At 48.8% G+C, this 12,038-nt stretch overlaps 1 protein-coding gene and 1 long non-coding RNA gene across 2 annotated transcripts in view; one reads left to right on the forward strand and one right to left on the reverse strand.

Moving 5' to 3' along the window:
• The window catches only part of LOC123592802, a 15,567-nt gene extending 11,617 nt beyond the window's left edge, over positions 1–3,950 (reverse strand). Inside the window, exon 1 of the long non-coding RNA XR_006709944.1 lies at positions 3,841–3,950. This is a non-coding gene — a long non-coding RNA (uncharacterized LOC123592802). The remainder of the gene's footprint in view (positions 1–3,840) is intronic.
• Positions 1–8,839, forward strand: part of EXOSC2 (exosome component 2) — a 9,423-nt gene extending 584 nt beyond the window's left edge. Inside the window, exons 2-9 of the mRNA XM_045468164.1 lie at positions 853–954; positions 2,623–2,668; positions 2,891–2,980; positions 4,501–4,566; positions 5,055–5,123; positions 6,508–6,684; positions 7,563–7,691; positions 8,234–8,839. Coding sequence (XP_045324120.1) covers positions 853–954; positions 2,623–2,668; positions 2,891–2,980; positions 4,501–4,566; positions 5,055–5,123; positions 6,508–6,684; positions 7,563–7,691; positions 8,234–8,314 — 760 coding nt within the window. The 3' untranslated portion in view covers positions 8,315–8,839. The remainder of the gene's footprint in view (positions 1–852; positions 955–2,622; positions 2,669–2,890; positions 2,981–4,500; positions 4,567–5,054; positions 5,124–6,507; positions 6,685–7,562; positions 7,692–8,233) is intronic.
• Positions 8,840–12,038: the final 3,199 nt, after the last annotated feature.

Below are 12,038 nucleotides of genomic sequence, written 5' to 3' on the forward strand. Positions count from 1 at the left end.
AGAAATATATTGTGCCGCACGCACCCAAATATCCATTTCGAATCTGAGGGCAGTACAATATGTGTAGTTAAGAGAGCAGGCTCTTGACCCAGACAGTTGAGGTTCCAGCCCTGCGCCATCACATATTATTGGCTGTATTCTCTCTCCAACGTCAGATTTCTCATCTGTAAAATGGTGATAATAACAGTAACTGTTTGATAGGGAAGCGAGGATTAAATGAGGCGATAGTTAAGAAAAGAAGCAAAACTCACCATTCTGTCACCATCAGAGATAAACGTCAGTGGTGTGTAGGACTTTTTGGAGAGGAGGGGAGTGCAGCATTTATAGCATTGCTCTTTAACCCTTTAGTTTGAGGCTATTGGAACCTAGGGAATCTTAAGTGTCAGTCCTTCCTTCCTGAATTCAACATATGTTTAAATTACGTGTGGTTGGGGTACAACTGTGATCAGAGTGGAAACTTCTGTCCTAGTGGAATTTATCTCTCAACAGAGACAGATAATAAGCAATGAGCCCAACAAATGAGTTGGTATGTTTGCTGATAACTGCAATGGGGGAAATGAAAAGTTGAGCAGAATCAGTGGAATGTGGTTGGAGATATGGTGGGGGTGGTGGCAGCATGGTGGGGGGGGACTACTTTAAATGGGATAGTCAAGGTGGGCCCAATGGAGAAAGTGTCATTTGAGTAGACAGAGGTAAGACAAAGGAGATGTCCGTGAAGCTCTCTAAAGAAGGAGTGTGGTGGGCAGAGAGAGAAGCCAGGCTTTACAGTGGCAGGATCCTGTTAGGAATACCCTTGTTCTTGGAAGGAGAGGTCATCTCAAGTGTATTCTTTGTATCCTACTCTTGTAACAGGGGCCATGGAACTTACATGGGGGAAGAGAAGCTCATTGCATCTGTGGCTGGCTCCGTGGAGAGGGTAAACAAGTTGATCTGTGTGAAAGCCTTGAAAACCAGGTGAGAACAAAAGGTGTGTATTCTCTTGTGTCATTCCCCTCATTCCCACCTGCCTTAGGTCTGCGGTTCAGTAGGTCTGCGATTTTGAACATGACGGTGGAAAGGGGTATAGATGACTATAGGTAAGTGGGGGCCTCCAAGGTTTCCCCACATTACTTGACCTCTCCAAACCTCGGTCGCCTCCTCTGCAAATGAGGATAATAGCATGACCTACCTTGTAGGATTTTCATTGGAATTCATTCAAATAGGACACGTAAAGTACTTAGTGCAGGGTGCACTACCGAGAAGGGCTCCATAAAGGTTAGCTCCCGAAAGGAAGCCGGTAGGGTTGGAACAGAGCGAGCAAGGGAGAGCGTAGGGGCAGATGAGGCGGGCAGACAGCCTGCTTTGTAGCCACGGTAAGCATTTTGTCTTCCACTCTATGTATAATCTGGGAAGCCGCTGGAAGGGATGGAGCAGAAGAGGGGCCTGGTCTGACTTCTCTTGATTCTGGAGGAGTGTTGAGAGGGGGTCAGGGGCAGGCTTAGAGAGACACAGTGGACTGTTTTCATCATCTGAAGCGATGGCGGCTTGGACTAAGATGGCGGTAGGAGTGAGGAGTAGTGGTTGATTCTGCATACATTTTGTGTCCTGAGTTTGCTTTTTTCATCCTGTAACAGTGTTGGGTTTTGTATTCTTTGGGATTTGCCATATGTAGGACCATGTCTGTGAATAGAGATAGTGTCACTTCTTTTCCAATTGGGATGCCTTTTATTTCCGCGTATATTTTGAAGGTAGAGCCAGTAGGATCCGCTGCTGGACTTGTCCCGGAGCCTGAGAGGGAGAGGGAGAGAGAGAGAGAGAGAGAGAGAGAGAGAGAAATCAAGGGATCTTCCAAGGACTCCCAAGCTTTTTGACTTGAGCAACTGTAGGGATGGCGTTGCCATTTACTGAGACTGTGATCACTGGGAGGGGACCAGTTTCTGATGGGAGCTGGGGAGGGAGGGGGCCGTTGGAAAGCTTTGCTTTTAGGTTGGTGACATGTGGAAATGCCTCTAAGTCATGTAAACAGAGATGCTGCGTAGCCAGCAGTTGAGTAGAGTCTGGAATTCGGGACGGAATAGTCATTGGTTGTATTTAAAGCCATTCGGTCGGATGAGCTCACCAAGAGGTGAATGTGGGTTAAGAGAGAAGAGGTCCACGGCCGGAGCCTTCAGCATGGAACACCTCATCATTAGAACTGGGATAGGGAACTAACACACGGGCCGGAGGTGGGCACCTTGTGGGTGAAGGAGACAGTGTGTAGGCTGGTTGGGGTGGGGTGGGGTCCTGTCTCAGTCTCCTCCTCCTTTGCTGATGCAGAAGCCATCTGTGTCCCAGAGCCCAGCAGGAAATATTCCATGCTTATCAGTGGCACGTAATTAACAAAGTAGGGGTTACGGGCTTAATGAACTGTTTGGAATAAATGGTTTGTCTAAGAATAATTAACGAAGACTTTATACATGTAGGAATGTTTGAAGTTATCAGTTCCGGGAAAATAAATTTAAAAAGCATAGTTACGTGAATTTACCATATTTAAATGTGGTATGTAATTAAGGCCCTCATCCTGTTTAACCGAAATCACGAATGATGCTTGGTCTTGTGATGAGGTCTTTTTACTGATGGACAACCTTTTGTTTTATCTTTCAGATATAATGGTGAAGTAGGAGACATTGTAGTGGGGAGAATCACAGAGGTAAAGTTGATACCAGATGGGTTTTTACAAAGTAAAAGCAAGCTGGTGGCTGAATGGCTGGGATAGTCATTCCCTATGTAGTGATGCAAGTGGGCATTAATTGCATTGGACTCTTTGTGCCCTTTGAGGTAAACAGTTGGCTTGTTGTAGTAGGGATTATTGGTTGCTTATGATATGAGCTCTTGCCCCTGAAGTCTGTCCAACCGTGAAATTTCTCTGCAGGTTCAACAGAAGAGGTGGAAGGTAGAGACCAACTCTAGGCTGGATTCAGTCTTGCTTCTCTCATCTATGAACCTTCCTGGAGGAGAGCTGGTAAGGGTCTCCAGGCCGGTACTGTAGTTTGCTAGCAAGAATGCTGGTGTCTGTTCCTCCACTAGAGAACTTTGCTTTTAGTGAGGTTGCCTCTTTTAGTCTTGTTTGCTGTCTAGATTACACGTACACTTTTTTTTTTTTTTTACAGTTTCAAGATTTATTTATTTATTATTTTTTTTTTTTCAACGTTTATTTATTTTTGGGACAGAGAGAGACAGATCATGAACAGGGGAGGGGCAGAGAGAGAGGGAGACACAGAATCGGAAACAGGCTCCAGGCTCTGAGCCGTCAGCCCAGAGCCCGACGCGGGGCTCGAACTCACGGAGCGCGAGATCGTGACCTGGCTGAAGTCGGACGCTTAACCGACTGCGCCACCCAGGCGCCCCTACAGTTTCAAGATTTAAAAAAAAAATTTTTTTAATGTTTATTTATTTTTGAGAGAGAGCGCGAGAGCACGAGCCAGGGAGGGGCCGAGAGGCAGGGAGACACAGAATCTGAAGCAGGCTTCAGGCTCCAAGCTGTCAGCACAGAGCCCGATGAGGGGCTTGAACTCATGAGCCAGGAGGAGAGAGTGACCTGAGCCGATGCCGGAGGCTTAACTGACTGAACCACCCACGCGCTCCACACATAGGCTTTTTACTTGGCCCAGGCCTCCCCAAATAAGCAGCAATTGGTATGTGGTAGGATTTGGAACAGCCATGGGGAGCGATCCCAAAAGAGAAGCTCTCAGATGCTTGATGCCCATTTTCCTTTCCTGGGTGTATCAGCTTTGCACAGTGAATGTGTGCCTTGGAAAGTTGTGCTTAGATTAGCTTTTCATGAATTGAATGGCATTTGGTTATTCCAGGCCACTGCAGTACCTTTTGTAAAATGCCACGGTTTGCCTTTCTCTTCAGTCCAGCATGTATTGCAAAGAGGCTCACTGTGCTAGTTTCTCCAGAGAACGCAAGATAAAGGAGGCATGACCGAGTTCCTGAAAGAGTGTACCGATGAGTAGGGGAAACGAAATAAGTGATCTAAATACCCGGCAGTCGGAAGGATACACAGGCGTGCGCTCGTACAAAAGGAGTGCGCGCTCATCGGAAAGTGGGGCGCTGGAGTTGATCTTTGAAGGATGGATAGAGTTTCACAGGGAATCTGAGCTAATGGGAAACGTGTGAATAAAGATAAGTCAGGCAGGAGGTAGTCTGGGCCTACTGGAGCATGGAGGGCCGCCACGGAAGGTGAGTGTGGAAAAGTGGGCTGGGCACGATTGGGAGGGTTTTCAGTAGCGTGGAAGGACTTGGGATATTATCCAGAGGAGGGCGGGAGAGGGGAAGAGGAGCCGTGGGAAGGTCCGTGAGACAGAAAGTAGTGGCTATCGCTCTGGTTTTCCTTGAGTGACACTGGCTACCTACTCTGGTGTTTGAATACTGTGGTTCCAGAGATCTCACGAGGAAGTGAAAGAGAAAGTAGGTGGAGAGAGATCTTTCTGCAGGATCTGTCTGACTTAAGCAATGTCATCTCTTTGTGTATTTCAGAGGAGAAGATCTGCGGAAGATGAGCTGGCCATGAGAGGTTTCTTGCAGGAAGGGGACCTTATCAGTGTATCCTGCACCTTGCATTACAGCATCTTTATGTTTCACATGGAACTGGGAAATGGGGCTTAAATTTTATGTCTCCACCAGGAGAAACATGTCCTGGCGGGGATCTGAATCCTAGATCAAGGCCAGGGGCTCCGCTGCAGTCTTTCTCCACCTCCTTAACCCAACCGGACTCTCCGGCTCTTATTCAGACCTGCTGCCTCAAGTCCTTTCTGTGGGTTTTGTAACTTGCGGTGGCCCGTGCCTTAAGCTAGACTCCACTTTTCATGGCCACGTTAGCTTTGATCCAGGGAGTAGAAAAGGTGTTGTTCGTGTCAAGATATTCACGAGAACCAAGGAGGAGAGAGATTAGGTCCCATTGATGTCCTCTGGGTCTGTCTAAGGCTGCGAGTGGGACTGTTGGGGATGGGAGGGAAGGAGGAGAGGAAGGATCAGGGACACAGGGAAGGCAGGTGACGTGAAAGTGTGTGTTCCTTTATCACCCTGGCCAGGCGGAAGTCCAGGCAGTGTTCTCTGATGGAGCGGTGTCTCTGCACACAAGGAGTCTGAAATACGGAAAAGTAAGTTGGACTCTTGCTGTTCCTGTATGCTAGCTGAGACTTCATATCCTTTTCTGAATCCCCAAGGCTCTGGATTTCGGCCCTGAAGAACCCCAGAAGTTAAGCGTTACAGGCTGGCATCCCACACACCGGCTGGTTTGTGGGTCAGTAGTGTAACGAACGACAGCTTTTAATCTCCTGCTACTGAGGTGATGTTGCGGCAGGAGAGCTCTTGTGACCGTGGGCCCGGAGGCCCTGCTGTGTCTGTTCCCTCCTGGGGGCATTGCCGCTTTACGCAGGGGCCAGGGGTAGAGGCTGTCCTGGGAGCGAGGGGAGGTGGTGCATTGAAACCCGATGGCCTTGGCTCCAGACAAATGTCCAGTCAATCAAATGGGTATCATTCATTATTAGGAAGGGCTGGTTTGCCACTTGAGCCTCTAAATGAAATGTCACTGCTTTTCTTGTAGGTGTTGTATGAGGTTACGTTACTGAGGCTGTTATTTTTTTTAACGATAGCATAGTTTCTTTATTTTTTGTTTTATTTTCTTAATATTTTTGAGAGAGAGAGAGGTAACAGAGCATGAGCGAGGGAGGGGTAGAGATTGAGGGAGACACAGAATCCGAAGCAGGCTCCAGGCTCCGAGCTGCCAGCCCAGAGCCGGACACGGGGCTCAAACCCACCAACTGCGAGATCATGACCTGAGGCCGAGTTGGTCGCTCAACCGACTGAGCCACCCGGGCGCCCCGACAGCATACTTTCTAAAACAAATTACGACTCGCTAGTCTCTTGGCTTCATCTGGGTGAACCTTTTCGTTTCCTGAGTGGAACAGAAGCCTGTTCCCTGGTGGAGCGGCCACGGCCAGCCACGCTCACAGCCTTGAAGTGGGTAGAATTGCCACACCGCGTGTGCCGACCTTCGCGGGACTGGGTCCTGCAGACCCTCCCTCAGCGGGATCAGGGCTTGGAGCGGTCCTGCCAGGACCCGGGGTGGATTTGCACCCCGCCCTTGGCCAGTCCTCTTGCCCGGCGGCACGCATCTCACGGGCAAGGTAGGTGGTTGGGATCGAGGTGGAACGGGGACAGTGCGCCTTGGCCCGAAACAGGCTCGGGCTCGCGTCCTCGTTAGCTCCGGCTGCTCTGACTGCTGGCGCGGCGACCCTGGGATGACGGGAAGGTGGCAGGAGAGTATGGAAAATCCCCTTCTCTCCGGCCTCATGAACCACCTCTGCATCCGGAAGCCTTCTCCGGGAATGTTTCCGGTGTGTGTGCGTCCAGTGACTGACTGAGGCTGCTGATAGGAGCGGCCCTGCTTCTGCCGTAGCGAGGACGCGCGTCCTGTGGTCCGCTCTTCCCGCACTGCACGGGTGACCCTGCGGTGACTTCGCGTGTGCTGTGTTCCTCCAGCTAGGTCAGGGGGTTCTGGTCCAGGTGTCCCCCTCCCTGGTGAAGCGGCAGAAGACTCACTTCCATGACCTGCCGTGTGGTGCGTCCGTGATTCTGGGCACCAACGGCTTCATCTGGATCTACCCGACGCCTGGCCACAAAGAAGAGGATGCAGGGGGCCTCACTGCAAACCTGGAGGTGAGGAAACGCTGCTGCTGCTGCCCTCGTGGCGGCGCGGTGCTCAGTCTTCGCTGTGCTTCTGGGACAGGCGGGCTGGCTGTCTCTAAACCATATGGTTGCTGTCGTCCGTGTTAGCGTGGGTCTCCGTCGAGATGTCTTCGTGAACATTGTTGCCTTCTCTTTCTCTTTTTATTTATTTAAAAAGAAAAACGTTAAAAAAGTACTTAACTTTTGAGAGAGGAGAGCACAAGCAGGGGAGGGGCAGAGAGAGAGAGGGGCACAGAATCCGAAGCAGGCTCCGGGCTCCGAGCTGTCAGCGCAGAGCCCGGGGCAGGGCTCGAACCCACGAACCGTGAGATCGTGACCTGAGCTGAAGTCAGACACTTAACCAACGGAGCCACCCAGTCACCCCTTTTCTTTTTATTTTTTTAAGTTTGTTTATCTTGAGCCAGAGAGAGAGGGAGGGAGGGAGGTAGGAAGGGAGGGAGGGAGAGGGAGAGAACCAGTGGGGAAGGCCAGAGAGAAAAAGGGACAGAAAATCCGGAGTGGGCTCTGACAGCAGAGACCCCAACGTGGGGCTTGAACTCACAAACCGCGAGATTATGACTTGAGTCGAAGTTGACGCTTAACGGACTGAGCCACCCAGGCGCCCCACGCGTTCTCTTTTTCTCAAGAGATGGAATGGAACTGGTTTGATCTTTGTCGCCAGAAGTAGCAAGTTACAGGGTAACAGCAACTGAAGGGTCATCTGTCTTCGTCTCCCTCGGAGCTAGCCGTTTGGTTGGTTGGGAGTCCCAGAGTTGATACTGTTTAAATTAGAAGTGATTTCTGTGACTTGCTGGGACTGTCCTCTTCCTGTCGTTCTGATTCTATTTTCCCTTCGCGTCCGCCGGTAGCCTGTCTCCCTCGCTGACCGAGAGGTGATCTCCCGGCTTCGGAACTGCATCGTCTCGCTGGTCACTCAGAGGATGATGTTGTACGATACCAGTATCCTGTATTGCTATGAGGCGTCCCTTCCGCATCAGGTACTCCGCCTGGGCCTTCCCTTTTCCCCATCGGTCTGTGAGTCGGCGTTGCGTGTCTGTCGTCTGCTCCCATGTCTGCTCAGTGATAGCAAGCACGTCTCCCAGATACCTTTACCGCGTCCGTCGGTACGAACCCGATCTGGCGGACAGCCCTCCCGGGTGGCTGGTAGATGTTTCCCCAAGATGCTTGTAACGTCCTCAACGTCTAGTGTCAGTCCGAGGATTTGGGGGGGGGGGCGGGGTGGGGGCCCCTGGGGGGACTAGTGTATGACATCAGCTGTCAGGACTTCGTCTTGCCCATCCCAAATTGTAGCTTGTTAGTGAATGCCGGGAGAATGTCTCTGCTCCTGTCACTGTATACCATGGATTCTTGATGACTTGTTAAGCTGGTTGTAGCAGATCCTGTCTCGCAGTACTTAGCCTCTGACAGATGAAAGGAGTACAGAGGGTTTATGGTAGCCATGCTCGGTTTCTGCGTTTGGATTGGCTTATGGCTGCTTATGGTTGATTTCTTTTCTGAGCAAATACCTTTTCTTCTTTAGATCAAAGACATCTTAAAGCCAGAAATAATGGAGGAAATAGTGATGGAAACGCGCCAGAGGCTTTTAGAACAGGAGGGATGAAGAGAGGCCTCTGAAGGACAGGACTGCGTGTACCTGAGTGGAGCAGTTCTTGAAACTGAAGAAGCTGATTTGTGGTCCCCAAGTGTGGCTCAGCGGAGAACCGTGAAACTCATTCCTTAACCCACACTGGGCCGCCTCCGGCCCAAAGGGCTGCTCTCTCTTGTTCTAAGGCAAAGCCTGGGGAATGTACTGCCAGTCCCTTAGGTTGCCTGCAGAGTCCGGCACTAGGGGTAGTTTCGAGCCTTTAAAAGCACGTGGTGTTCCAGCCAAGTGGCCTCCCATCCTGGAATAATACGGAGAATCTTTTGTCTTCTACTCACCATCAGTTCACAAGGCACAAAGCCCCCATGAAACTGCCCCTACAAACAACACAGCCTCCCTGACCCCCAGATTGTCCGTTTTGGCCTCTATTTCCACCTCTGCAGCACAAGTACGACGTTGAAGAATATAGTTAGTGACGTCAACCCAGCAGTCGAATAGAAGAATAAAGTTAACCAAGCAGCCTTTTGCTTGGCTGGAATGTTATTTCCCATTGCATGATCCTTCTGGTGATAGATGCGAGTACATCTCTAGCAGGCTGCCTTAATCTGTCCTGCCTTTAGGGTGATTTGTAAGAAGTTGAATTATCGATAATGGAATGAATTCTCTGGGTGCTGTGAGGAACATGGAAACAAATGCAGGTGGGAAAAGAAAAGCTGTCTTCGTCCTGTAGCTGAAGTAGTAATGCATTAACTTTGGCATAATTCAGGGCGAAAAACAAGAGGCTGGAATTCTCACAGAGGAATGCTAGAATTCCCATGCATCGGTTTTCCTAATGACTATCTAAAGAGGGTACTTTGATTCAGGTTTGGGGAAACATTTTTTTTAAAAGCCCTCTCTTTATAAAGTGCTATTTTATTTCACATATGTAGTGAACTATTTTTATATATTTATAAATGTGTTAACATCACTTTCTGGTCTCGTGTCCTGTGTAACGAGAGCTGAGTCCAACTGAAGGAGGGTTTAGCAGATACAGATTCTGACAGAGGCCTTAAATACTCTATTCGGGTCGCCTAGGAAAATGTAAACCCAGGGCAGTTTCAACGGTAGTGACTGAACACTGCCTTTGACGGTTATGAACTATAGCTCAGCTCTTGAGTAACAGTATGTTTCTTGTCCTTGTAACGTGACTCAGGGGTATCATTTTACCTCTTTTTTTGCTTTCCAGAGTGTATCATCTGTTCGAGGAGTTTGCAGACAACTGAATGTTCCATAGGCTGTGTTGTAACTTTAGTTTTGCTCACTTGGCATCTTGCTCAGAACACATGCCAGGCTGGATGCCTCTTTGTGGAAGGGAGGGGGTGGGGGAAGCTGAAGTCCCGGTTTGGTTTTGAGTTTGGGCGGGGATCGTTTGTAAGCTCTTTGAAAGTTTGGTCTCCCTTGGTCTCTCCCAGGCTGCCAGCCTATGTTGTACTTTCAGTATATACAGAATGGCAATCATCTGCCAGATGGGAAGAGGGTGAAGGTCTGAAAGCACCTTTTCGGGCTGATCTACCGTCCGTGGCCCACTAGAGGGCGCCCTTGTTGAGTGTTCATTCCATTGTGTGTCTTTAAGAAAATGGAATAAGCTGAAATTTTTACACTGGTACTTACTTCCTGTAGCAACTCATAGGTTGATTTTGCTTTATAAAAGTGAGGACAAAATTAGACTGAACTGAATTATTTTTAATGAATATTTGAGCCTGAAGGGATTTATTCAATGTTTGGCAACATTGGTTTCCGACTATCAGGCATTTGCTGGGCTCTGGATTTTAGTTTTAAGTCCTCAAAAGTATCATTCTACAATGTTCTACAGGGAGAAAAGAGCATAGTGTGTCTCTAGAAAATATTGTAGTCTATGGGGCGCCTGGGTGGCGCAGTCGGTTGGGCGTCCGACTTCAGCCAGGTCGCGATCTCGCGGTCCGTGAGTTCGAGCCCCGCGTCGGGCTCTGGGCTGATGGCTCAGAGCCTGGAGCCTGTTTCCGATTCTGTGTCTCCCTCTCTCTCTGCCCCTCCCCCGTTCATGCTCTGTCTCTCTCTGTCCCAAAAATAAATAAACGTTGAAAAAAAAAAAAATTAAAAAAAAAAAAAAAAAAAAAAAAAAAAGAAAATATTGTAGTCTAGGCTTGGGGTTCACCACCAGAAGGTGGGTCGGTGGAAAATGGAGATTGGATATGCATTTAGATCAGGTGCAGGTGGCCTCCACACTGACCCCTGCAGCATAATCTCACCCTGTGGAAGACCAAACAAGATCTCTTGACAGCCAGCAGATGTGATCCTCACTTAACCAGTGAAGAAAGTAGTTCAGAGAAAATGGCTTGATTAAGCTCAGGAGGAACTATGGATCAGGCATAGGCTGAAGCTTTAGAGGGAAAGCAGCCTTTTAGAGAATGGGTTGGACTGGGGCACCTGGGTGGCTCAGGTCATGATCCCAGGGTTGTGGGAAGGAGCCCCGCATGGGGCCTGCTTACTCCCGCTCCCCCTGCCCCTCTCTCTGCTCGCAGGCATGCTCTCTCTCAAATGAAAAAGAATAATAATCTAGAGAGTGGCTTGGACTGTTCGTGAAAGAACGTAGGTCCAGAAACTTTATTTCCAGCCCTGAGACCAATCCCTTGAGCTACCATTTTGCTCACTGCCTGTCCCTCCCTCTAGGTATGCTCCTCTGGACACAGATGAGTGTCCCCCTGCCCCCCCATTGTATGCCAGCAGCTAGAGCAGTGCTTGGCACACAGGGGACTCAAATGCTTGTTGAATGAATTAGTTCAAGAGACGCGTATTAGAAAATTTTAGGGGTGCTTGGGTGGCTCATTTTGTTAGGCATCAGACTCTTATTTCAGCTCAGGCCATGATCTCATGGTTCATGAGTTCGAGCCCCGTGTGGGGCTCTGCGCTGACGGCTCAGAGCCTGGAGCCTGCTTGGGATTCTGTGGCTCCCTCTCTCTCTCTGCCCCTCCCCCACTCACACTCTGTGTCTCTCTCTCAAAACTAAATAAACCTTAAAAAAAAGAATTTGATCCAGTTGCTCAATTTTAAGCTGAACTAGAGAATGATGATGCACAGGATGCGATTAAAGCATGAATAGGAAGAAAGCAAAATTGCTAAAAATAAAGAGGAGGGTGCTGATCAGGGTAAGATCGTAGGTAAATAAAGGAGAACAAGGGCGCTGAATGTTTGAAGAATGATACTATGAGTCAGGACTAAGTGTCAACCAGATTATTTTGTGAGAGCAAAGCTAAACCTACTAACATCAATTAATACATTTCAGTTCTAACTTTGGGTACAAGTTTTCATATGCTCACATCGGTACCTCTACACGACTATTCTCGATGCCACTGTTAAGTCACTACCATTTCCCCATCCAGCAGAAATATTTCTAAAATCCGTAACTCAATATACTAACTGGGCGTACAACATCCATAATGTAGCTTCTTCCCTAATGCCAGCAACTTCTGAAAAGTCAATTGTCTAATATTTGGTCAAGTTATTTGATACTGAATGGTACAGTGGAAAAATCATGGGCTTTGCAGCAAGATTCATCCGGGCTCAAATGGTGACATTGTCACATACTAACTAGGCAAGTGACCTTGAGTAAGTCACGTCTCTGAATCTTTTTCCTCAAGTGCATAATGGGGAATAATACTACATGCTTCACTGGACTACAGTGAGGATTAAATTAGATAGTGTAGTTTGTGAAAAGCATTACGAT

The sequence above is a fragment of the Leopardus geoffroyi genome, chromosome D4, assembly GCF_018350155.1.
Source record: "Leopardus geoffroyi isolate Oge1 chromosome D4, O.geoffroyi_Oge1_pat1.0, whole genome shotgun sequence".
Lineage (NCBI taxonomy): Eukaryota > Metazoa > Chordata > Mammalia > Carnivora > Felidae > Leopardus > Leopardus geoffroyi.